We start from the raw sequence: 23,945 nt of genomic DNA, 5'->3' as shown, positions 1-23,945 counted from the left end.
ATCTTCCCCACCCCGCCTGCACATAAGGAATAGCATGTGCGACCATCAGTAATAGTGGGGGCACATCAGAACCTCAGAGGGTGGTGTTTGGGGTATATCCACCCTCTCTCAGGCATCACCTTCCTTTCCCAAGTTGAATAATCACTGCCCTGCTCTGTTCCCCAGGGCAGACAGATGAGGAAGCTGAGGTCAGAGAGGGCTGGTGACCTGTCCAAGGTCATGCGTCAGTGGCGGAACTGAGCCTTGAACCTTATCCTCCTGCTTCCCTTTGAAGAGCAGCCCCTGCAGTGCTTATGTTCTGGTGCATTGTTAGAACAAATCAGTCCAGCTACCCCAGTCACACCCTGAGGAGGTGACCAAGCCATGTTGCAATGAGGGATGGGACCTGAGAAGCACCGAGAAGAGAAGAAAGTAGACTTTCTTGTAAGCTTCAGGAAAATGCCCAGATCATGCTCTTGTTCTTCCCACAGGGGTCTTGGCCTCTTACTCTTTGTTTCAGTCGTAGGAAGATGCAGCTTTGAGATGGAAACGCTGCCTTCACCTGAGAATCTCCATCAGGGAGATTGACCGTTTTCAACTCTGGAGCCAGCGATCATGATCATGAGAGAGTGGAGATTAAGAGGTCCTTAAACCTAATTCACAGGTTAAGGTCGTTTCTTTCCTCGAGGTCTAATAATATCCAAGCAGGTGCATGTTTTTCAGTAAGATCTCGCCCAGAAATGTTTCTGAAATAGCGAAACTGAAAGTTCATGTCTTAGAAGCCTTTAACCAAAGTTGCTCTTCTGTTGTACAGTCACAGCCTTTAGCAAGGAATCCTGAAAAGATAGAATTCACTAATTATCAGGCTGAGCCTGGGGTTTTCCCTTTGCAGAGGGCCCCACCTCCCAAACAGTTCTGGCACCAGGAAGCTGGTCTGTGATGACAGGAGAGAGAGTGGTCTTGGCCCTTGGACCGCAATGGAGGGACTTGGGTTAGCTTAGGTGGGTCTCAGGAGAGTGTAATGAGGGAGAGAAGAGGGGCCAGGAAGGTGCCCTGGGTGGGGAGTGTCGCACTCCTCTTGCTGGTGTATCCTAGAGGGCAGGGACCCTGTCTTGCTTATCTGTATCCTCTGTGGCATTTAGCACGGTGAGTTGGCCATACCCACTGTAGTGGCCACTCAGCAAATATTGATTGAATTCCTTTTGAGTCTCGTTAAGACCAATAAAACAGGGAGCTGTTTTATCATCAGGCAAGTGGGTTGTGGATTTTTTGTGGGGAGAGGAAGATGTTTCTTTAGCTGTAATCTATATTCTTTAATGGGATCTCATCAGTAGTATTTCTTTTTACAGAATGAGAGGGGCTTCCAGGATACTTGCATGGGTGGACATGACCCATAGTGTGTGGTGCCCTCTTGATGGGCTCCTCATATCAATCATGAGAATAATTTTTCCATTGCCAAACCCCAGGAGATAAATGGTTTGTGATTATTCCAAGTCAGTTTCATTTTTCAATCAGCATGATGTTTCACTATTAAAAAATGAACCTTGATCCAGGGTTGTCCTCTTATATATTAAACATGATTTCCCTAGTTAGTAGACTAATTTATGCTTATAATTCAACACCACCCTTTTCTCTAGTGGATTATTTCCCCCCTCTATTTTGGATGAGGGAATAATTATTTGTCTAGGCTGCAGGAGTGTTTGTCATGGAAACCGAATTTTTTCATACATTTTCTGAACAGGGCTGTCAAATCCCTAGAACCTGAATTGTCATTGATCTCCAAATGGGTCAGAGCAGTTTGTTGACCAGACTAAATTAGACCTCTTTTCTCTTAAAGCAAACGGCCTGTGACTCCTGAGGGGCCTCTACAAGTGAGAGAAACATCTGTACAGAGGGCCACAGCTGCAGCTAGGAATGTGTGACTTGAGGCAGTGCTTCTCAACCCTAGCTGAATTAGTCACCTGGAGTCACTTGGGGAGCTTTTTAAAAACTCTCTGCCCAGGCCCCACCCCAGGTGAATGAAATCAGAATCTCTGGGCGTGGAGGCTGGCATCCTTTCTTTATTAAAAAAAAAATTTAAGCCCCAGGTGACTCTAATGTGCAGCCAGGTTGAGGCCATCGTAATTCCTGTACCTTAATCCTGGACAGAGCAAATGTGTCTGCTTGAGCACTGTAATATCACAGAGCACTGGGCCAGACTAGAGACAGCTTTTGGCTCCTTTTGTAGAGAAGTGAGGATTAATACATTCTGCTAGTTAGCAGCAGAACTAGCATTATGTTTTTTCTCATATACTAGATTGCCCAACTTTTAAAGAGCACGTTAATTCCATACAGATGGATATTTTTTCTTTGAGTACTAACTACTGAATTGGTTTTTTAAAAAACAGCTTTAACTGATAACTGGCCTTGCATTCAAATACACTTAGTTATTGAATTATAAGATGTTTAGAATTATTTAAAGTTACACTTACGCTTACTTTTTATTTTTGCCTTTTCCGTATATCAAGAGGCCAAAGGAATCAAAACGGTACTGTTGTCCAGGTTCCGTCACAGTACCCTGGTGGGTAAATCATCCTCTGAGTTTTAAAAGAGCCTTCTGTAGCCAGAGTGAAGTAGCTAAGGGGAGTAGGATGGAAGAAATTTGTGGAAGGAGTAAGTTGATGGTTAAAGTACAAGAATGAAGCATATAAACAAAAGGAACCTTCCTATGAGGGTGAGAATGTGTATGTTGGAAGCAAATAGTAGGAGAGTACACAAAGGTTTGTGACACTCTCCTTCCCTTTTTCATGTGAGAGCTGCATATCCGAAGGGTTTTTACAGCAGGTGCACAGGTGGAAAGGCCTGACTGTTGACTGCAGGAGAGGGCCAGTTAGCTGTCTCAGCAACTGGACTAACTTCAGTTGTTACTCAAAGAATCCTAATAGCTGGTTTAGAAACAAGAGGAAACTCACTTCTAAGTGTCACCTTGACTGGGCTGGACCAATGTTGACAAATGTTGGTAGAATTGGGAGGTCCCTCTTTGAAGACAGCCTCTGAACGGGGCCGGGCATCTGACCTGACAGAGTTCAGGAAACTCCAGGACCAGGGCTGTGCTTCCCCACCGAACTTAATGCTGAAAGGAAATCTCAAGTGGCAGCTCCGGGTCTGCACTCCTCAAGGAGAGAGAGAGGCATAGTTTATCATTTTACCTGTTTTGAAATGTAGTTTATAGTCACAGTTTTTTGTTTTCATACGTGTTTTGACCCATACGATAAAAATGTATTCTTTTCAGTGAGTGGAAGTGGGGAGTTGAGGGGTTTGGTACTGACTGGCTGGGAGACTGGGGACAAATGAGTTGATTCCCTTCTGTTTTCTCATGCATAAAACAAGGCCATGGAACTAGAAAATCTCATGAATGGGCCTATTTCTAAAGGTCTTCCCAAATGAGGAACACCATTTAGGTTAAAGTAACTAGTCACCCAGCTATACAGCTTCACATTTACTCTCACCTGGGGGGTTGAAGACAGTGGGGGCAGGGGAGGGGGGGCGGCTGCTTTGCTTTGAGCCTCCCAGCTTCCTCCCTCCTGAATGTCAGGGTTTCCATCTGTTCATCCATCCATTCATTCACCAGTTTTATTGGGTACCTATTATACGCCAAGTACTGTTTGAGGTGCTTGGAACACATTAATGAACCGAACAAAGACTTTGCCCTCATGAAACTTACATCTGCTTGGCAGAGACAGACCAGAAACAATAGCATGACAAATAGCAAGTGAGAAGGTGATAAAATTCTGTGGAAAGAAAGAAAATGCAGAGCAGAGTAAGGGAGATGGAGGGCTGGAAGTTGCCACAACAGTGGGCTGTGGTTTCTTAAGATATCGCTCACCTGTCCTGTAGGGCCCAGTTGAAGTGTGGGGCCTTCCCTGACCACTGTGTTCTAGACCTGCTCCGAGTGGCCTCGCATCACTGAGTGTTGGGATTAATATACAGATCTGCACTGCAATTTGTGTCTCATCTAATCTTCTGGAGGACTGGTGATGACAGCTCACGTATGTTTGAAAATCCTGAGCGAATGTGAGGTATTGAGTGTAACTGTTGTCAATTTTTGATGATAATATAACAAGAAAGTTTACAGTTCTGTCAAGGAAACCTCAAAAACCCCCATGACTTGGGCAGAGCCAGCAGTTCTTTGATTTTTGTGATGGTTCTGCTCTGAAATACACATGTGCTGTATATACATTTTTTACAAACAAAATTAAATAGTTTTTTTCCCTTATAGAAGTGTTTATAAGATCTCCAGATAAATGCAAATACTGCAAGAAAGATGTAAAGCCAGGTTCGGGGAATCTCTGACCTCAAAGGCATCATCTTTCTATGAACAATCCAGTGACCTCATCCTGTAGTCTGTTAGGGTTCATTTTCCTCTTGCTGTGGTCTGCTTTTGCAAAAAAGAAAACGGTTTCCTTTACACAGAGAAATTAAGAACAAGTTTATCTGTAGTTTTGGTACTTGACTGTCAGGGAACCAAACCACAGTTGCTTCTAAAACCAACCTGAAGTCATCTTGATATGATGGTTCAGTACTTAGAAGTCTCTGGGGCTTTCAGTGCCTGGGTAAAGTTCAGTCACTTATCTGATTTGTGGTTTGGAGAAGAATAGAGATCTCCCTTTCAGTTTAGGAGATGGCTGGGTTTAGAGTCTATAGCATGTGTGTGTACTTGGGAGTCACCCATTTCCTTCCACATAACATTAGTTGATTTCTATGGTATTTCTTTTCCCCACCCTGAACCTTAAAGTGAATCAGATTATTACTAATTTCCAATGTTGCAATATTTCGAGATAAGTGGAGATACCGGGATGTTGCAAGACCAGGACTGGGGAATGACTGTATTCAAAGGCATCAAGACATCTAGATTCTCTCCAATTCCTGGTGGGTTTTGGGCATGTTTTGATTGGTTAGGGCTGGAAGAATCTACAGTAAAGCCCGAGGAAAGATGAGGCCCTGCTAAGTCATGGGTCGTCGTACTTCCGAGCTAAAAGGCATCATCCATCGCAGTCTTCTCACTTTACACAATTAGAAACTGATGCCCAGAGAAATTTAATTATTTGCCCAGAGCCTGAACCAGAACACATATCCTTGTGCCCCATTTCATTTTCTTTAAGCTTTGTTCACTCAAAAAACATCTGTTGAGCATGTGCCAGGCTCGTGGGGATACCTGAGGAACTTTGGGTTTTTGTAACTTGGAGTTTTGAGAGGATGATTAACAGGCTTTAGGGGGCTGGCCCCGTGGTGTAGCGGTTAAGTGCATGTGCTCCGCTGCTGGTGGCCCGGGTTCAGATCCCCGGTGTGCACCGATGCACCGCTTGTCAGGCCATGCTGTGGCAGGCGTCCCATATAAAGTGGAGGAAGGTGGGCACGATGTTAGCCCAGGGCCAGTCTTTCTCAGCAAAAAAAGAGGAGGATTGGTATGGATGTTAGTTCAGGGCTGATCTTCCTCACAAAAAACAAAACAAAACAAAAACAACAGGCTTTGGAGTTACATGAACACAGGATAGGTCAAGGAGTGAGAAGGAGGCCTGAGTGGGAAAGTGTGGGCTCAGAATTTTAGGGAGTTGCTCTGGGCAGGGCCTGGGCACGTTGCCAGGTCAGCCTTCAGGAGGCACAGTTGTGGAACCTGCCGTCTTTTTCCTTGTATTGCACTATTTAATTTAGATGGTAAACTCCTTGAAGGCAAGAGTTTTATAGACCTTGGGGCTCCAGTGCCTTATACAAAACAGGATCCTTCTTTCTGTATATCTGTAGGATAAAAAAGAGAGTCCAGCCTGGGGGTGGGGTTGAAATAAGTGAACTAGCAGGTAATTTGGACTAGGAGAGTCAGCCAACAGGCAGTGGGAAACAGGGAGTGCCTGGAAGAGATTGATCAAGCTGTCATATCCTTGCCAACCTACTTGAGCACTGAGACCACAGTGATCTGGTGACTTACCCTGCTCTATGAGGTTGGTACCCCCAAGAGTTCCTCCCATTGTAGCAAAAATAGCCCTGGAACTGACTGCAGGTACTGCGGAGATGGAGCACCAGGGAGAGTAAAAGAGAGGCGGGGGCATGTTTCACTCCTTGGGCCTCCCGAGGAGCTTTTCTGATCCCATGCTTGGTGGCTGGCCAGAGAAGTCCCTCAGACGAGGGGCCTCAGAAAGCAAGAGATCTTGCATTAGAGTTTGTTCTGTAGGCCACATTGCATCACAAAAACAGCCTTATTAAACTCTCCCATGCAGTTTTGGTGTGTTATGCTCAAACTCAGCTGTAAGCCAGCTAAGCGACATTAGTCTAACATTAGTATAAATTAAACACCAGAGAAGGCTCACTTGGGGTGTGAACACAGGTTGTGTTTGGTAGACCAAACGCTTCACCTTAGAAGAGCGTTTTTTTCCCTCTAGATTTGCTTTACACCAACATGAACAGCACACACCATCCTGCAGGCTATATAGGTAACAGATCAGACATGTAAAGGAGATTCTGCTTTTTGTGGCCTGCTCTGGATGAGCGCACACTTGGGCTTCTGCCTGCTTCCTCATTCCCCCGCTGCTTTCTCTCTCCAGCAGCACTGGCTCCCTAGGTCCTCAAACACAGTGAATTATCTTCAGTCTCAGGGCCTTTGCACTGGCTGTTCCCTCTGCCCAGAAAGTTCTTCCCTTCCTTCCCACCTTCTTATATAGATCTTAACTCAAATGTCACTCCTTCAGGAAAACCTTCTTTGACGCTGTGATCCCACGCCTCCCAGCACAAGACTAGATTGGCTTCTCCTGTTATGCTCTCATGGTTCTTTGTATGTCTCTTTCGTAGCACTTACTGCAGTTTGTCATTCTGTTGTGTGATTATTTGACTACTATGGTCCGTTATTAGACTGTAAGCCCCACAGGGCAGGAATCAGATCTCTGTTGTGATTAGATCCTAGCGTGCTGCACAGTTCTTGATTCATCATCATCCTCATAACTGACACTTACATGGTGCTTACTGTATCCTAGGCACTCTCCTGAGAGCTTTGTGTATATTAACTCATTTAAATCTCCCAGCAACCCTTTGAAGTAGGTATTATTATTATTCCCCCATTTTACAGGTGAGAAAACCAAGGCACACGGAGGTAAGTGACTGCCCAGGGTGTCTGACTCCAGAGTCTGCCCTTTTGACAAGCACATTATACTGCCCAGGCACTACACTGAGGCTTAACAAATATTTCAGCATCATCAGAAAATGAGGGGTACTACATAAGTGAGTTTCCAGGTAATTCAAATACAATCCCAGAACTTGAAATGTAGTGCTATTTGGTGAAAATCTTTTCAGCAGCTATATTCTTCTTTCTTCTTAAACACCACAAACCAACATTTTAACCTTTTCTTAATTTTTCCCGATTGTCAGCATCAGCTATTTTATTATTGCTGTCTGCCCATGAGGGTAAGAAATGGAGGAGAGCATTGAGGTTTGAGACAGAGTAGATAATCAGGTTTTTGAGTTTTGTTTACTTTCTGATGGTATCTTTGGCTAGCATCAATTTCTTTAATAAAATGATCTTCCAAAGGATCTTCCCTAATATTTGCATAACTCTTGTCTTCAAAATTCTTAATATTTATTTTGCTTGCTTAGCATTTAAAGAGATGTTGCTGTTTCTCAGTTTTCATAGGAAAAAACAGATTTGGAAGCTTTGCCCCATAATTCGGATGCCCATGTAAGCCACCTTTCTGACCTGGAGAAATTCGCAGTAAGATTGGATGACCTCCAGACGAGGCAGAAACCTGACCAGGATGGTTACTTTAGGAAGAGAGATCCCTGGGAAAATGGAGCCTGTTGGCAGCAGAGTGTGTCCTATAAAAGCATGTCCCCTCTCCCATCCCTGCCCTGGACAGCTATTTTTCCTTTCTCAGGAGGGAGTTCTGTTCTTCTTGGTGTCTAGAAAGGCTTCCTCCTTGAACCCGAAAACTTGGTATCTCCTTGTTGGTAATTCTGTTCTGCTTCTGTTTCCTGCCTGCCACTCGATAGGCTGGAGGAAGCAGCGTTGTTACATCTTGGCCAGTCCTCTTTCTTTGCTCGTTTCTCAGTCTTCAGATTTTGCACAACTCTGTAGATTTGGTTGTGCCAACACAGTCTTCCAAGCACTTTCTTCTGCTTTCCTGTCTCTGTCCAAATGTGTGAGAATTGCATAGAGATATTTACATATGCCTCTCAGAGGAGCCTAGCAAATAGAAACCTATGCTGAAATTATGGAAATCTGGTGACATAAAATTTTTATCACATGGAAAAGTCAATATTGAGATCTGTGTTTCCTTTCTTTTTTGTTAGCATCTTATTCCTACTAAGTGAAGCCTTACTGTGTAAGGCTCATCAGTGTATGTTTGGTCATTAAAATAGTCCTTGCTGTTCAAAGGAGTTGTCGTGTGCTAATCAACAATGTGTGTTTCCTTGGCACTGGCATTAAAAGAATGACTTGCTTCATCAAAGGAATTGGTGACGGCTACTGTATCATCATCATCATCATCATCATCATCATCATCATCATCATCATCAAAGAACATTTTTTTAAAACCATTAGAACTGGACTGGATAAATGTGTTTTGCAGTAATATTTTTATGGTGGCTAAGGCTATGAGCTTTGACTTTTCGTGGTGTTATTCCCCACCCACTTAGATCCCCAGTGGGATCTGAGGAATTTTTATCCAGAACGTTTTTTAAAGACCCCACCTGTATAATTTGTACTGCTTTTGGTATATTGGGTGTCTGTGTAGAATCTACAAATTACATTTTGGTCTCATCCAAAAGACCCTACCCCCATATCAGAGCAGAGTACTGATCTCCCAGCAGGACTCAAAGGGGAGCTGCAGGCCTGGAGTAATTTAAGCTTATAGTTCTCAGAGAGCCATGATTTAAAGTAGTGAAATTATAGTGTGGTGTAGTGGGCAAAGGACTAGATGGGGAGGCAGAGACCTTGCCTCCAATCCTGTGTCTACGGTTAACTGTCTGTGGTGCCTTAGGCAGGTCACTTCACCTCTCTGAGCCTTGATTTCCTCTCCTGTGAAATGAGAGGGTTGGATAATCTCTTTAGCCCTTTTCATCTCTAAAATTACATGTACCCAGAAGCCATAAACAGTCCCTACTGTTTGATTTGTGTTGTCTGGAGCCGTATGGACTTGAGTGACTATCCCGCTAATTGGAGAGGGGAAGGTGGTATTGTGGACGGGCCAGTAGGGAAGTGGATAATCAAATGTCTTTCAGACAATGGGGATTCTGACTAAGGGAAGTCAGTCTGGTCAAGTATCTCAACTAGATTTCACAGCATTAACTTCAATCATTAAAGCTTGGCAACATCTGGCAAGTGTAGCTGGCAATTATGTTGTAAATTCAGTTGTTTGTAGATAATTTTTATTTAACTAGAGCATTTATCCACTTTCTACTTGACTCCTGTTCCCTTTCCCCGAAAAGAAATCTCTAACCAAGTGTAAAGAGCAAAATTGACAGCAGATTCGTTGCTATTATCAGGACCGAAAAATTTGGTTATCTAATTGAGTCTTTTCTTTCCTTGGGATTTTCATATGAGGACTTCCTAATAATAGGTTTAACTGCAGATGAATATACATACTCAAATGGATCAAATCTCGCTTTTTGTAAGGCTGGTAGTTCCCTTATGAATTTATGGTGTAAGTCAGACCTTTATTAGTTTAGTTTGTTTACGATGCTGCTCCCTTAAGGAAAGTGAACCTAATAGGTTTCTCAATTTTTATAAGATCTAAGTTGCTGCTATTTCCCTTTAGTGAAGACAGCAAAATAATAGTGGCGATACTTCCATTCTAAATCTCAACCACTAAATGATTGTGAAAGCTTGGGTTTTAGTTTTCGTATCTATAAAATGCTTAGGGACCTTAGCATTTGATAGCATCCTAAGAACAAGGGCTTGTTCCCTTGACCATGGTGTAATAAAGGATTTCACTTAGCACCTTTCATGCCCAAATGTGTTTCCTCCTCCTGTGGTGTCAATATAAGTTGATGGCAGGGGGACCATGAAGACAAACGGAACTGCCAGCTGCTTGAACTTAGATGCTTAGCCTGGGGCCCCAAAACCAGTTGGGGAGGGGAGGGAATATATTCACCTGTTGTGAAATTAGCATACCTTTGCACTCAGGAATAAAGTGATCTTATGAGGAACCTTTTATCAGATCCATTAAAGGGGTGGCCTAAACCGAAGAATTGTAACTGTCTTGGGTGGTGGTTAATTACACCATACGCAAGAATTGCCACAAATACTAGTTTAATTCTCTCAGTTGCTTAGTTTGGAAACCACACAGTGCTCTTCAGTTAGGCCTTGCCCTTTGCTGCATCCCAGCCAGACACTTGACTCCCATCCAAAGCGAATGTCATGGTTACCTTTATTGACTTAATATCAGGAAACACAGCTGATAGGCTGGTTAGAAGGAACTATATGCTTGATGGATTATTACTGACCTATACGCAGGTAAACGAAGTATAACAGGATTTGGAATGATTCTGTAGTAGACTGAAATTGTTAAAACATAGGCACAATTAAATAAGAAATGTCTAATATCACTAGTGTTTTAAATCTGTTCTTAGTCTTCGTCCCAATTCAGTAGACAGGAGACTAAACACAGTGAGTTTTGTGTCGCTGTGCAGATGGCTCTATAGAAGTCTCCTTATTTGGAGATGAGTACTTTCCTGTTGGATTAGATGTGGAAGAGAGGTGAGGGTTGGGGAGCAGGGTTATATCTGTCTCATCAGGCCCTTACATAAGAAGCCTTTGGAGGGAGGCCCGTGGGAGCTGCTAGGTTAGCCCACTCTCCTGGATCAGTGTGAGGCTTGTATTCATGTGGGCTGTATTTTTCAACAAGAGATCTTTATGTAGTGGAGTGTGCTGGCATTGACTGGGCGCTGACTTCGATCTTAGGCTGCTTTGGTGAATTCTTGATAGTTTTTTGGCCTCATTGAGCACAGTCTTCTTTCCTGTGATCAAATGGCATTAGAATGACAGTACTCTACTGGGTACTTCTGTAAAGCAACCAGAATTGCAGATAGCCAGGCTTTGCTGGAGTTTATAGTCTGCAGTACATAATACTGCTGCAAATAGCAGAATTGTAGACACAGATGTCCTTTTTTAGAATATCATTTAGTGTTTGCCAAGGGACTGTGTTACAGAATACTATTTTGAGGTACTTCCTGCTGAATTGACATGTTACTGCACAGGTTGACTTGAGGTGCTTTTGTGTGTGTGTGTGTGTGTGTGTGTCCCATTATGGCAGGCCAGAAAGTGTCTTACCAATATCTCTTAAAATCAGCTCATTCATCTGTGGCTTTCAGCTACTTATAGCCAACAGAATAATGCAATCTATATGCCATTATCCCTCACCTCTGCTTTCTTATCCATCAGACTCCACCTCTCTCACCACATCCACGCGTGCACACATGCAGTCTTGTCTTTCCTCCCCTTTTAGGTCCTTTGGCATTGGTACATCGCCCGCAGAGAATACCCTTCTCACCTCCCAGCATTATTGCTGAGGTTAATAATAATAAGTTCTGATTCCTTAGCACATTCTAATCCATTTGAAATCTATTATTCTATACTTGGTGACATGCAGCTGTAATTGTTCTCAAGATTTTGTGTGTTCTAAGTAGTAAAACAAAATACCTTGGAAATCTTTCCTATGAATCCTTCCCTCACTTGCATATGTTTTAAGCCTTACCTGTAATACCATAAGGGGTATTCATTAACCAGGCAAGATGAACTCCTAAGTCACTTTACCTTTGCTTTACTGCTGTGGTCAGCCGTCCAGTGGATTTGAGCCCTGGCAAGGAGCCCCTGCACTGCAGAAAGCAGACTGGTTGTTGATGGCAGGTTGGAGGTTCCAGGAATTTAGGTACACACTATATTGTGTAATGATACGCTTTTGGAAACATGCCAGTGTCCTTGCTCGAGTTATACAAGTATTGTTAGTTTGGAGGAATGGTTTTCTTAACCTTAAATAAATAAAACTAAAGTTAGGATTATGCAGTATAACAGTAATTCAGTCAACATTGAGGAAAAATTAGTAAAACAAAAAAACAGCCTCTAAACAAATCCTGGAAATCAGTGTGTTACTCCTAAAAGAAAAATCTTTTCTGTGAATCTTCTGCCCTTCCTACCTCCACTCCAACAGATCACAGTATTTATAATAATATTAGAATACGATAATCTGGCTAATAACAGAATTTTTTTAAATTTTAACTATTTTCATTGTTTTTAGTTATCCTACTAAACTAGCACTACAGTGTTGCCATATCAGTTTAACTTTGAGAGATGTACGATCGGGTTAGACTTGATCGATGTTATGCCACCTGACAAGTGTATGGCTCGCTTCTTCACAGTGGGGGGTCCTGTGTGTGTGTGTGTGTGTGTGTGTGTGGGTGGGTGGGTGTTTGTGTGTGCCTTTTTTGTGGGGGTTAGATTTGCCAGTTTTGTAAATGGAACCGATACCACTGTACTCATCAAGTGTAGATGACTTTGGAAACTGGGTATGAGACGTGTGTGCATGGCACCACTTCTTCCCACTGACCTTGAGCTGAAAAGTCTGTGCTATTCTTATTAACCTTATTATTTCTGACCATTGTTATTAAGTAGTCAGTTAATCTGTGGACTATTTCTTGCAATGTGTGTCTGAAATTTAAAAATTGTATTTCTTTGGAAAATGCAGCATTCTGAAACCCTGGTGAGGAGCAGTGGGCTTTCCTGTGTTCTGAATCTCAGAGGAGCTTGCAGGGAGCTTCTCTGCTGCTCTTCCTCAAGGGGCAGAGGTGAGTGGAAATGAGCAGCCACTGCAGCGATAGAGGAGGCGGCTGAAACCAAGCCCCGAGGCTTTGCTGGTTGTTCTCCAACCCCTGGTGAGCTGCCTCCTCGCCTGTCTAGTCCCAAGTACTAGTTCAGAAATTGGTGAGGTTTTGTTAAAGGCTGTTTCATTTGTTTTTGTGCTGCTTAAACACATGCCTGTCTCGTGTGTTCATCATTCTCTTGACTGAGGACTTTTTCTAAGCAAAGTTATTTCAGAACTCGTTTTAGAAAAGATTTTTTTCTTAGCTGAAATATGAGTTGAGTTAATTAATGCAAGCGCAACTAATAATTAGCTGAGTTTAGAATATTAGAGAATGAAATTGTTGGCAACTTACCTTTTAATCATCTCTATATGAGCAGTTGGTAGTTGCTTCCATGTCTTTGTAGTAAAGGCAAAGTGAGTGACGTGTCTCATGAAATGGTGTAGATGCTGGACTTTGTGAAACCTTGCTTTATCATCAGAACATTGAACATGAGGATCCAGCCCCAGAGTTGCATTTGTTTTCGTGAGAGGGAGACTGGCTGAGCAGGGCTGCAGTGAGGGCTGTTTGAACACTGAATCAGCCTAAGTGCAATAAGCTGTTTTCACCAGCAGCCATTTCCCCAGCATCACCTGCTCTGAGTTACCAGGCTGTAGAGTCCTCAGGCTGGGTATTTCCAGAATTGTTTTCCTGAGGTCACCTCGTGTGTTGTTTTGTCGGGGTCAGACTTTCATGAGGACTAGTCAGCTAATGGATTGTCTAGTTTTAGGCTAGACTAGATTACCCATCACCACCATTCTCACCCTCTACAGTGTTACTGTGATTACGTCTTAGAAGTCACCATCGAAGCCAGGAGTATTTGTCCCACTAGTGTGAAAAATGAGTCAGATTCCAGGTAGTCAACTTGAAGTAGATCTGCAGAGTCAGATTTTTTTTTTTTTTTTTTGAGTAGATCTGCAGAGTCAGCATTTTTTTTTTACCCTTTTTCAGGCTCTCTGGAAACTAGTGTGTATAACTGTAGGGCCTATTATTGCTGTTTCATCCATCATAGAGAAAAGGAGCACTGACAACTAGAAAGGCTGGGTGAAGGTAATATGCAAGTTCCTTATGGTGCAGTGGTGTTTTTAGATGTTCAGTACAGATAGTTCTCAGCTATGCTCACTATTGCACAAGCACCTTAGAAGCTTATTTAATTCATCTTAGTTTTAGCAACTATATCTGAAGGCAGGTATTTTCGTGCTTTAAAAAATGTCAGAGGTAAAGAGCCAGAAGCTCTGTAATATAATTTGCCTTAGGAGAGATTACACTGTTCAAAGTGGTTCCCCAGGCATTCTGATTTGAAACGTTGAGAGCCTTCAAAGAGGAGAGAGGGTTTGTGACGTTATCGCAGGCGTTGTGATAAACTGTTAGCCCTCGCAGCTGCTAAATTCAACTTCTAGCCAAACCTGGTATTTTTACGATTTTTAGAAGACTATGTTAGTTATGTGATTAGTGTTTTCTTTCGATTCACTAACCAACCATAGACAATTGCTCTTCTTGTGGTTTCCAGGATGCTCAGACAAGGCAGGTGGCTTTTGTTCCACGCTAGTAGTGAATCAGCACTGAAATGCAGTAAATATTAACCCTTTTTAATATTACTACTGTGATAAGATATATTTGAGGGTAGTTCATTATAATTGTACTGTAGGCTTTAATAACAACACCAAAATTCTTCTATTGTTGGACGCACACTTTCTTACTGGGAGACCTCTGTGTTTCTAAACTTTTGTTTGGAGGATATTAATGATCAAAGGTGGTTGAGTTGCCTAATATCCTGAGATGGAGAGCACTTCACCTGGAGCTTAGGAGCTCACTGAAGCGCCTTTAACTTCCAGCTTCTCTCCCACCTGCTAACTTGTCCATCCCCTTTCTGTTTTATGAAATATTCATTGCGGATTACATGATCATGTTTTTTTTTTTTTTGTGAGGAAGATCAGCCCTGAGCTAACATCCATGCCAATCTTCCTCTTTTTGCTGAGGAAGACTGGCCCTGGGCTAACATCTGTGCACATCCTCTTCCACTTTATATGGGATGCTGCCACAGCATGGCCTGACAAGCGGTACGTCGGTGCACGCCCGGGATCTGAACCCCGGGCCGCTAGCAGCAGAGCGTGCGCACTTAACCGCTATGCCATGGGGCCGGCTCTGGATTACATGATCATGTTGTAGAACATTTAGAAAATAGAGGAGAAAAAAACTATTGATATAATTTTGCAATATTTTCTTCATCTTTTTTTCCATATTTTTTTAAATACCTGTGTGTGTGTGTGTGTGTGTGTGCGCGCGCATTAGGACTGTTTCAGTCGTGAGTGACAGAAACCTAGTTCCAACAAGCTTAAGCAAAGAGGAGAATTGATTGTGAAGACTAGGGTGTCTCTGAGCCCCAGGACAGGCACTTGGATAGGCCTGAGGAATAGTGGAAGCTGGGGTGTGCTCTCCCAATCTTGCAGCTGTGTTTCTTCTCAGGCTTCTTTCTCTGTTTCTGTCTTTGTCTCTCTCTTTCTCATCCAGCTTATTCTACACGGAGGAAAACAGATTCACAGAAATCTCCCAAGTTTAACTTCTTACCACTTTGGCCACCCAGAGAATTCAACCCAATTCTTGTGTGATCCCAGGACCTAATATACAAAATGGTTGTTCCAGGGTGACTGTTTGACAGATGGAGGGGGGTTCAGCAGGGATTCCCACCTCTTGGTCCCCAGGTATGCATACGTCTTCCCTTTTCATTTATTCAGTCTCCAAATTGCAGCCCCCCCAACATAATCCAACCATCCCACATCAAGCTGCAAACCCAGTCCCCTCTTCTCAATGGAAGACAGCCCTAAGTCTCATTTAGCTACAGTGGTCTTGTCATAGGGCCACTGTTCTCCAGGCTCGGGTGCTGTGGGCAAGGTGTGCTCCTCAGGTTCAGGTATGAGCAGGTCCAGATGAGGCTTGTCACCATGGATACCCTGTGAGCTAAAATAATTGTAACTATCCCCAAAACAGTTGGTATACATGACTTTTGGATTCCCGGCTAGGGCAGGTACCACCCTTGAGGCTTCTGTTTTCCTAGCCAGGTCCTACTGAGACTAATTTCCTAGTTCGAAAGGTAGAATTAAAAGCAGACTCTTCCTCAGACTAAAGACTTTACGCAGAGAACAGACTCAGCAGGCAGGGATAAAGCCTTCTATTGTTTTCCCCCATTCCAGGTAAGTGGGCCCTGGCTCTAGGCAAAGTAAAGGGCAGAACTTCTCTTCCAGGCCAGGCACAGGCAAGAGATGAGATGAGCAAGGTTCTGGCAGCTGCTTCACCCCCGCTGCCAGTGGGTCTCCACCGTGGAAAAGGAATGCAGGGACTGGAGTGTTTGTCATGCCATCTCAGGCTGCCCTGGAGAGAGCCACTGGGCTTTCCCTTTTAAGGGATTAACTAGATGTCATCATGGCTCTTACCAAGAGTGACCAGGTATTTTGGGGTCAGGCTCTCATGCACAAGGAACCCCCCAATGTTTCATGTTTAGTGCTAAAAGCCAGCCATACTCTTATATTTTAAAAATAGCATCTGTGCTAAAATTCAAACTGTTGTAGTATAAGCAAGTTGCATTGGCCTGTTTTTAATTCAAAACCCACAGGAACCGGCTAATTTGCGGGACAATATAGTGACAAAGAAAGAGAAAATCTCATTACAAGGTTACATTGCTAAATGGGCCCATACCGCAAAAGGGTGTTGTCCTAGGAAACCTTACCAGCTATTGCCTGCACATGTGTGCCTTGTGCACACGTGTGTGCACACACACACATACAGCTGCTCCCATGGAAACTATGTGGATGAGGGTATGGTTCCTAGCAAAGCTAGAGGACAGGCAGAACAAAAAAAGTAGATCCAGTATAATTGTAGCCACAGTGTACGTTAAATTTTGGATTCTATATTTTTTATGTGATAAGGTATATAAGCATTTTTCTATATTGTAGTTGTTTGTTTTTTTTTTTGTGAGGAAAATTAGCCCTGAGCTAACATCTGTTGCCAATCCTCTTCTTTTTGCTGAGGAAGATCGACCCTAGGCTAACATCCGTGCCCATCTTCCTCTACTTTATATGGGACGCTGCCACAGCATGGCTTGACAAGCGGTGCATCAGTCCACGCCCAGGATCCGAACCTGCGAACCCCAGGCCGCCAAAGTGGAGCTCGCAAACTTAACCACTACGCTGCTGGGCCGGCGCCTGTATTGTAGATTTTTCCAAGTGCTGTTTTAATGATACATAATATTCCATTGAGTGTATGTGTCATAATTTATTTCAGCCATTTAGATATTATTGGAAGTTCGCATCTTTCCAGTTTTTTGTGTTTATAAATGGGACGTAATGAGTATCATTGTACACAGAGTTTTTTCCATATCTGAAATTATTTCTTTAGGATATAGAAGGGAATTACATGATCAAAAATATGAGCACTTCTATGCTTTGCAGAAAGATTGCACTAACTTATAATTTTCGTTGCCACCAACAGTGGATGAGAAAGTGAATTTCACTACCTTTGGCTATTTTCTGTAAAATAGAACAATTTTTTTGATTTAAATTATATTTTGGTTATAAGTGAAGAACAATTTGAGTTATGGTTTTTATATATTTTATAACATGGCTCTCTTGAAATCATGGTGTTTTATTATTATAAACTCTTTATGTAATGAGAGCTGGTTTTCCTATTTTGCTGAAAGATTTTCTCCTAATTCTTTGCCTTTAAAGATTTCGTAAGTGTATGTGGGTGTGTGTGGGTGTGTTGGCATTCTTCTTTATCATGGAGTTTTGCAAGATGACCAGGTTTTAGAAAGTAAAATATAGCTGAGCGGAGGGAGTCAGTTAGAAAGCTGAGTGTCGTTTCTCCCTCTGTTTCAGTGGAGCCTGCTGGGGGATTATTTGAGAATCCCTGTCCTTGTCATGTTAGGTCATAAGCCTGTCTGTCTGCAGGAAGGATTGCTGCTCAGATAGAAGGAGGCAACCTGGGTTCTGTTCCTGACTTAACTATTGTCTGGACGTGTGCTCTTGATGAGAACTTAGGGTCTCTAACCTCAGTTTCTTCATCTGTGAGATGGCAGATTTTAGAAAGATAACTTTTGGGGCTGGGGGGTCTGTGGTTGTATATGCCCAAGGTGAAGAATCATACTGACCATGAAGATTCTTCTGCATCTCATTGCAGATTTTTGGAAGTCCCAGCACAGTGACGCTTCCCGAAACCTTGTTGTTTGTGTCAACCCTCGATGGAAGTTTGCATGCTGTCAGCAAGAGGACAGGCTCCATCAAATGGACTTTAAAAGAAGGTAATTTGGATTTGGTCCTTGGCTAACATGGACATTTGGCTCAGCTGCTTCCGAGGAAACATATTCCAGAAAAAGAGAAAAAAAGTTATATAGTATTTAGTAAAAAAGGATAATGGAGTCAGGGAGAAGAAAGGGAATTATACTCAAAGGGTATGTTTACAGCTGGAATTGTGATTATCCACAAAGTGCATCAGTTGAAGAGTCACACTTTATCTTTTTTTCCTTTTTTCTTTTTTTGCTTCTGTCCAGATTTCATGTTTAAATGGCTCTAGGCTTTTCTATTAATAGTTCTGGCTGCTTGGTCTTTATGAAGACATGCTGCATTAGATTTTATTTTTTAAGTTCTAATGATTAGAATCTTGTCCTCATAATTACAAGAAGGTATCTTCTCTGACCTCAAATTACTCATTTGTTTTTATAGAGGCTGAAATAATTGCTGGCTGTCAGATTTGACACTCATCCAAGTTAGCCACTTTATTGGGTCTTTACACTGAGGGAAGTAAAAGACTGCGCTTGTTGCTCATTTAATCCATCATGCTTCCATTTTATGATCTTGTCTTCCTGGTGACAGCAAAGTGGAGTCCTAGAGCTGGGAAATTGTATTCCATTTCCGAAGTAATATTCCTGGGTAATGCCATGCAGATCCCAGGATTTGGGGCTTTCAGTGTCATGTCTATTATTATGTCCGGTAATAATTCTCATTTGGCCCTAGATTAGGGTCTGACTGGCATGTTCTCTTGCGTCACTAATTTGTGACTCATTATTTTCATGAGCACAGCAAGTGTTTTTCCTTCCTTAATAAAATGTTCCAAAACAGTATTCTAGATGGAAAAATATTGGCATATGTCAGAAAGTCTCACATCATCTTGTCAATTTAGCAGCAAACCTAGTTCCCTTCTGTAGATGATGGCAGCTAGGGGACCAGAGACCACCCTGCGTATCTGGGCCCTGCTTGGATCAGCAAGAACTTTAAGCAACCAAAAGGACCAGCTCTCTCAGCAGTGAGTGGCCACAAGAAGACTGTAGAGCTAGGTTTTGGCACTGCATTACAGGCTCCGAGAATGTTGTCTGTACTGTCTCCCCTTCGTGTTTGAGCCTTTTCATGTTTTTAATAAAAATAAAAGCAGAGTTCTTTAAGTTTCAGAATTTCTGATTTTATCCAAAGATGAAAATCAAGTCACAAGAGGATTGAAATAAATGTTTTCATGGTTAAATGTTGGGGCTGTCCCTCAGTTTCAGTGTTCTTAGGCAGGGCATTTCTGCCCCAAGTCACTTCATTCTTCGCTTTGCTTTTCCCTACATGTATTGTTTGAAATTGATCTGTCCAAGTCTTCATTTCTACAAGTAGCCTTGGCTGTATCCTGCAAAACTGTGTCCTGCCTTGTTTGTTACTTAGACAAACATAAGAATCAGTCTGTTCTTTCCTGTAACTTAGAGCTTAAAAATCTGCCTCTTTCTCAATTTAACACGTGTTTAGAGAACCTAGTCTGTGAAAGATACTCTATGGGGCACAAAGAAGAAAAAGACCGTTCTTGCCCTCAAGGAGTCCACAGTCTGGTAGGGAGAAATGACAAGTACACAGAACTTCAACAGAGAGCAGAGTGTTGTAACTGCCAAAGAGAGGTGCTAGGAACTGCTGTGAGCCCATGTCCATCTGCGGGGGCAGGAAAGGCTTCGTGAGGCTCTGGTGGCAGAGCTGAGCCTTGGTGGATGGATTGAATTTTGGTTGGGAGTGAGGCCTGGAAAGGAGCAAAGGAGGCAGCGGGTTCTAGTGTGCAGGGACAAGTCCTATTTGGGAGGAGCTCAGGGATGGAGGTGGATGAAGGCAGAGGGGATGTTGAGCCATATTGTAGCAGTGAGGCACTTGTACTTGAATGAACAGAAAGTTGGGAGCCGTTAACGTGATTGAGCAGGTGAGTGACTCAACAGGTGCTCTGCTTCCAGATTAATCCAGCAGCAATGTGTGGGATGACTGAAGACAGGAAGGCCAGTGAGAGGTGAGACAGACCTGAAAAGGAGGGCAGGGAGAAGGGAAGAGATGGGAAGGATGAGAGGTGTGCCAGAAATAAAATCAGTAGAATCCAACAACTGATTAGATAGGCAGGGCAGGGAGGAGTGAAAAGACACTTAAGGGAAGAATTAGAGAAATCCGATTAAGGTCTAATAATTTCAATAGTCAATATGTTCTAAGTCTCAATGTTTTTTCTGAGAATACACTGGCTAATTTTAGCTAAATTCAGCCCTGGATACCAATAGCCTTGATATATATTTTTCTACAGAGATTAAAGATGGTAATGTATAGAGACCCTGAGTTTTCAATTTTAATCTTGCAATTATAACTAAAGATTTCAAAGTTGATATTTCTAAACCATTAATATGTAAGTAGATTATAAAGCTATCCAGATACTGTTCTAGGGGCTGGCCTGGTGATGTAAGGGGTTGAGTTCGTGCGCTCTGCTTCAGCGGCCCGGGGTTTGCAGGTTTGGATCCTGGGTGCGGGCCTAGGCACTGCTCATCAAGCCATGCTGTGGCGTCATCCCATATACAAAATGGAGGAGGATGGGTGCAGATGTTAGCTCAGGGCTAATCTTCCTCAGTAAAATGTGGATGATTGGCAACGGATATTAGCGCAGGGCCGATCTTCCTCACCAAAAAAAAAAAAAACCTCACAGATACTGTTCTAGGCACTGAGGGTAGTGGGAGTGAAGGAAACAAAATCCTTGCCCTCACAGAGCTTTCATTCTAGGGGAGACACAGACGAGGAGATAAATTATGCAGTGGGGATAAGCTCTATGGAGAAAAATAAAGCAGAGAAGTGGAATAGGGAGGCCAGATGTGGCGTGGGGGTTAAACAGGATCCGCCCCACTGAGAAGGCATCATTTGAGCAAGGACTCAGGAAGGCAGGGGAGTCTTAGGCAGAAGGCATAGCAGGGGCAAAGGTGGGGATGTGCTTGGCCTGCTGGAGGAAGAGCATGGAAGTTGGAGTGGCGGAGGGGAGTAAGAGGGGGGGAAGGAGAGAGGAGATGAGCTCCGAGGACCAGTCAGTTAGGGACATAGTGCTCCCTTTACATAATATTTATTATAAAAATGCCCGCACTACTGTCCTGAAATGAAATTTATAGATAGTAACCTACATATGCACACCGTTTTAAAAAGAAAAAAATGTACACACACAGTTTTAAAAAGAAAAAAATGTATTACCCAACTGGTAATCTGAAATAATAGGAAAGTAATTTTTAATCACATATATGTAATTTAACATGTACATGCCCGGACAGAAACTGATCATACTGAGGCTCTGCCTACGAGTGAATGCAGTGCCTGTTAAAACGCAGACCGGTGAAAGTGCAGACTAGGATACCACGATTCCTCTGATGACCGGATTTCCAAGATGGTAAACAACTCTTGGTAACATTCCAAAGAAAAAAAGTACATCCTTACCTGATTTATACAGGAGTCACATTCCGAGAAGATTCAGTGTATAAAATTATGCAAAAACCCCTTTTGTGCTTTTATGTAAAGCAGTTAGGTTGTAGGCTCCGATAATTATTAAAGGTTTTTGGCCTGTGTGAGTGTCAGGCAGAACATCAGAGCAGCCTGCAGATATGGGGCGATCTTCCGCTATACAGGGCTACCTAGCGTCCCTGGCCCCCCACACTTAGTGCCTGTGTTGCCCCCCATTCCCTGTGACCACCAGGAAATGCCCTCACAGATTTCCTGAGCACTGCCTAGTGAGCTATGCCCTCTGGAGAGCTATGGCATAGGGGCTGGTGTTAAGGTATGTTGGCTTTTTCAAAGCCATTGGAGAAATCTGAGCAGAGGAATGACATGCCTTGGTGTTATGGACTGAATGTTCATGTCCCCCCAAAATTCATATGTTGAAACCTTATCCCCCAGTGTGATGGTATTTGGAGGTGGAGTCTTTGGGAGGTGATTATGTTTAGATGAAGTCATGAGCGTGGGATTAGTGCCTTATAAGAAGAAGAGACCAGACCTCTCTCTACCATGTGAGAACTCAGTGAGAAGGCAGCCATCTGCAGGCCAGAAGAAGGCTCTCACCAGAACTCAACCATGCTGACGCCCTGAGCTTGGACTTCTAGTCTCCAGAACTGTGGGAAATAAATGTCTGTTGTTTAAGCCACCCAGGCTATGGTATTTTGTTGTGGCAGCCTGAGCTAAGACACCTGGCCTCCACTTTACAGGATCAACAGGTGCTGTGTTGAGACTAAACTGATGGGGCCAGGAGGAAGCTGGAGACCAGGCGGAGGCTACTGCACCAGTCCAGGCAAGGAAGAATGTGGGCTTGGGCCTGAGTGGCAGTGGGAAGTCAAAGTTAAATGGAAGAAACTTGCTGATGCAAACAGAGACCTTTAACTCATCAGACTAGGGTTCTGCATATGTATCTGTTATTTCATTTCATGGTTTCCTAACTTGTTTCAGGGGTCAACAAACTGGGAGTGTTTTTTTTTTCTTTCCACAGAGTGGTTTTGGCAGGTGCTTTTGTTCCTCAACCAAACATGTGTTGCTGTTCCCAGAAATGGAGATTTCTTACACCATAGCAGCAAACTACACCAAGTACAGAAAACTAGTTTTACTTGTTTTCAGAAGCTAATTTGAGTTCTAACATTTTATGTTAGATCTGATCTTTTTAAGCTGTGATTTTGTCACTGTAGCAACATGACTGTCTGTCTCTGAAATTTCACCAATGAACATGGTTGAGTCTGTTTCGTCTCAGCACTTTCAGCCCAAATGCAAACTGAGAATGTTACTGTCATGTTTTGTGTTAGATTAGTTTTAAAAGCGTGCTTTGGCTTGGTGGAGTTGAAAGGACTTTCTTTGGTCTGCTTTAGGGCTTCTTGTGCTCACCTTGAAATACTAGTTAATGCTGATTTTTCACATTCAAATCTTCATCAAATTGCAGGTTATTCTTTAGCAACCCTACCCACCTTCCCTTCCATTTCTTTTCCAGCAATAGTAGGCACAAGGACTGGGTCTACTTTAGAACCATTCTTTACTAATCATAGAAATATGCTAACATGGCTGCTCTCTAACATGCCAGGTGGGCCCAGACTCGTGAGATGTCCCTTGAATGGTTAACATTGGAGATTTCTTATGAGAGAAGGATCAGAACAAAATTAGTTATTTGAAATTTGAAGAAAATCTTCTTCTCCTGTGAGTTTTCCTTTTTAACCGTGTGCGTCTTCCCATATTTTCTCCTGGACTGACAGCATGGTCCACCCAGTCTAGGAAATAGAGTGATGCTTTGCTAGTTGTTCACCGAGTCCCCTCATGTAGACTGAAAAAGTGTTTCTGAAATCTGACTCCTCTTCTGTGTCCCCCTTGCCAGTGTCTTAGCCAGGCTCTCGACATCCACTTCATAGATTACTGCGGCAGCTTGCTGACCACCATCCCTGCTGCCTGTCTTTTCCTGCCATTCATCCTTCACACTGCTGCCAGACATAGCCTCTAAAAAGACTAATGGGAGCATGCTGCACCCCCTGCTGAAATACTCTTGGCGTTGTCTAGAGCAGGGCTACTCCAAGTGTGGTCTGCCCACCTGTGTTACCTGCCCGCGAGGAGAAAAGTACAAAAGGGAGAGTAAGTGTCATCTGTGATGGGTTGGAATTTTCAACACCGTGGTTAGTTTGAGAAGCACTGAACAGGGGGTCAAATTTAAGCTCCTTAGCATGCATGCAAGGCCCTTCACCATCCGGCTCTCACCTACTTCTCCAGCCTCTGCTCCCCACCCTCGTCCATCAGGTGCCCTTGTTGCAGCCACATAACTCTGTCTCTCTCCAGGCCTTGGAGACATGGGGC

At 43.1% G+C, this 23,945-nt stretch overlaps 1 protein-coding gene across 2 annotated transcripts in view; it reads left to right on the top strand.

Annotated features, from left to right (window-relative positions):
* ERN1 (endoplasmic reticulum to nucleus signaling 1) overlaps positions 1 to 23,945 on the top strand; it is an 82,633-nt gene that overhangs the window by 6,674 nt on the left and 52,014 nt on the right. The window contains exons 1-2 of one of the 2 annotated variants that reach the window (XM_058561373.1): positions 16,805 to 17,089; positions 18,007 to 18,127. In XM_058561373.1, coding sequence (XP_058417356.1) covers positions 17,066 to 17,089; positions 18,007 to 18,127 — 145 coding nt within the window. In that variant the 5' untranslated portion in view covers positions 16,805 to 17,065. Of the gene's footprint in view, positions 1 to 16,804; positions 17,090 to 18,006; positions 18,128 to 23,945 lie in introns of those variants that run through there. The other variant, XM_058561372.1, reaches the window with a different exon arrangement.

This window comes from Diceros bicornis, chromosome 18 (assembly GCF_020826845.1).
Source record: "Diceros bicornis minor isolate mBicDic1 chromosome 18, mDicBic1.mat.cur, whole genome shotgun sequence".
Taxonomy (NCBI): domain Eukaryota; kingdom Metazoa; phylum Chordata; class Mammalia; order Perissodactyla; family Rhinocerotidae; genus Diceros; species Diceros bicornis.
Note: the sequence above shows the minus strand (reverse complement) of the source record. Positions and strands in the feature narration are given on the sequence as shown.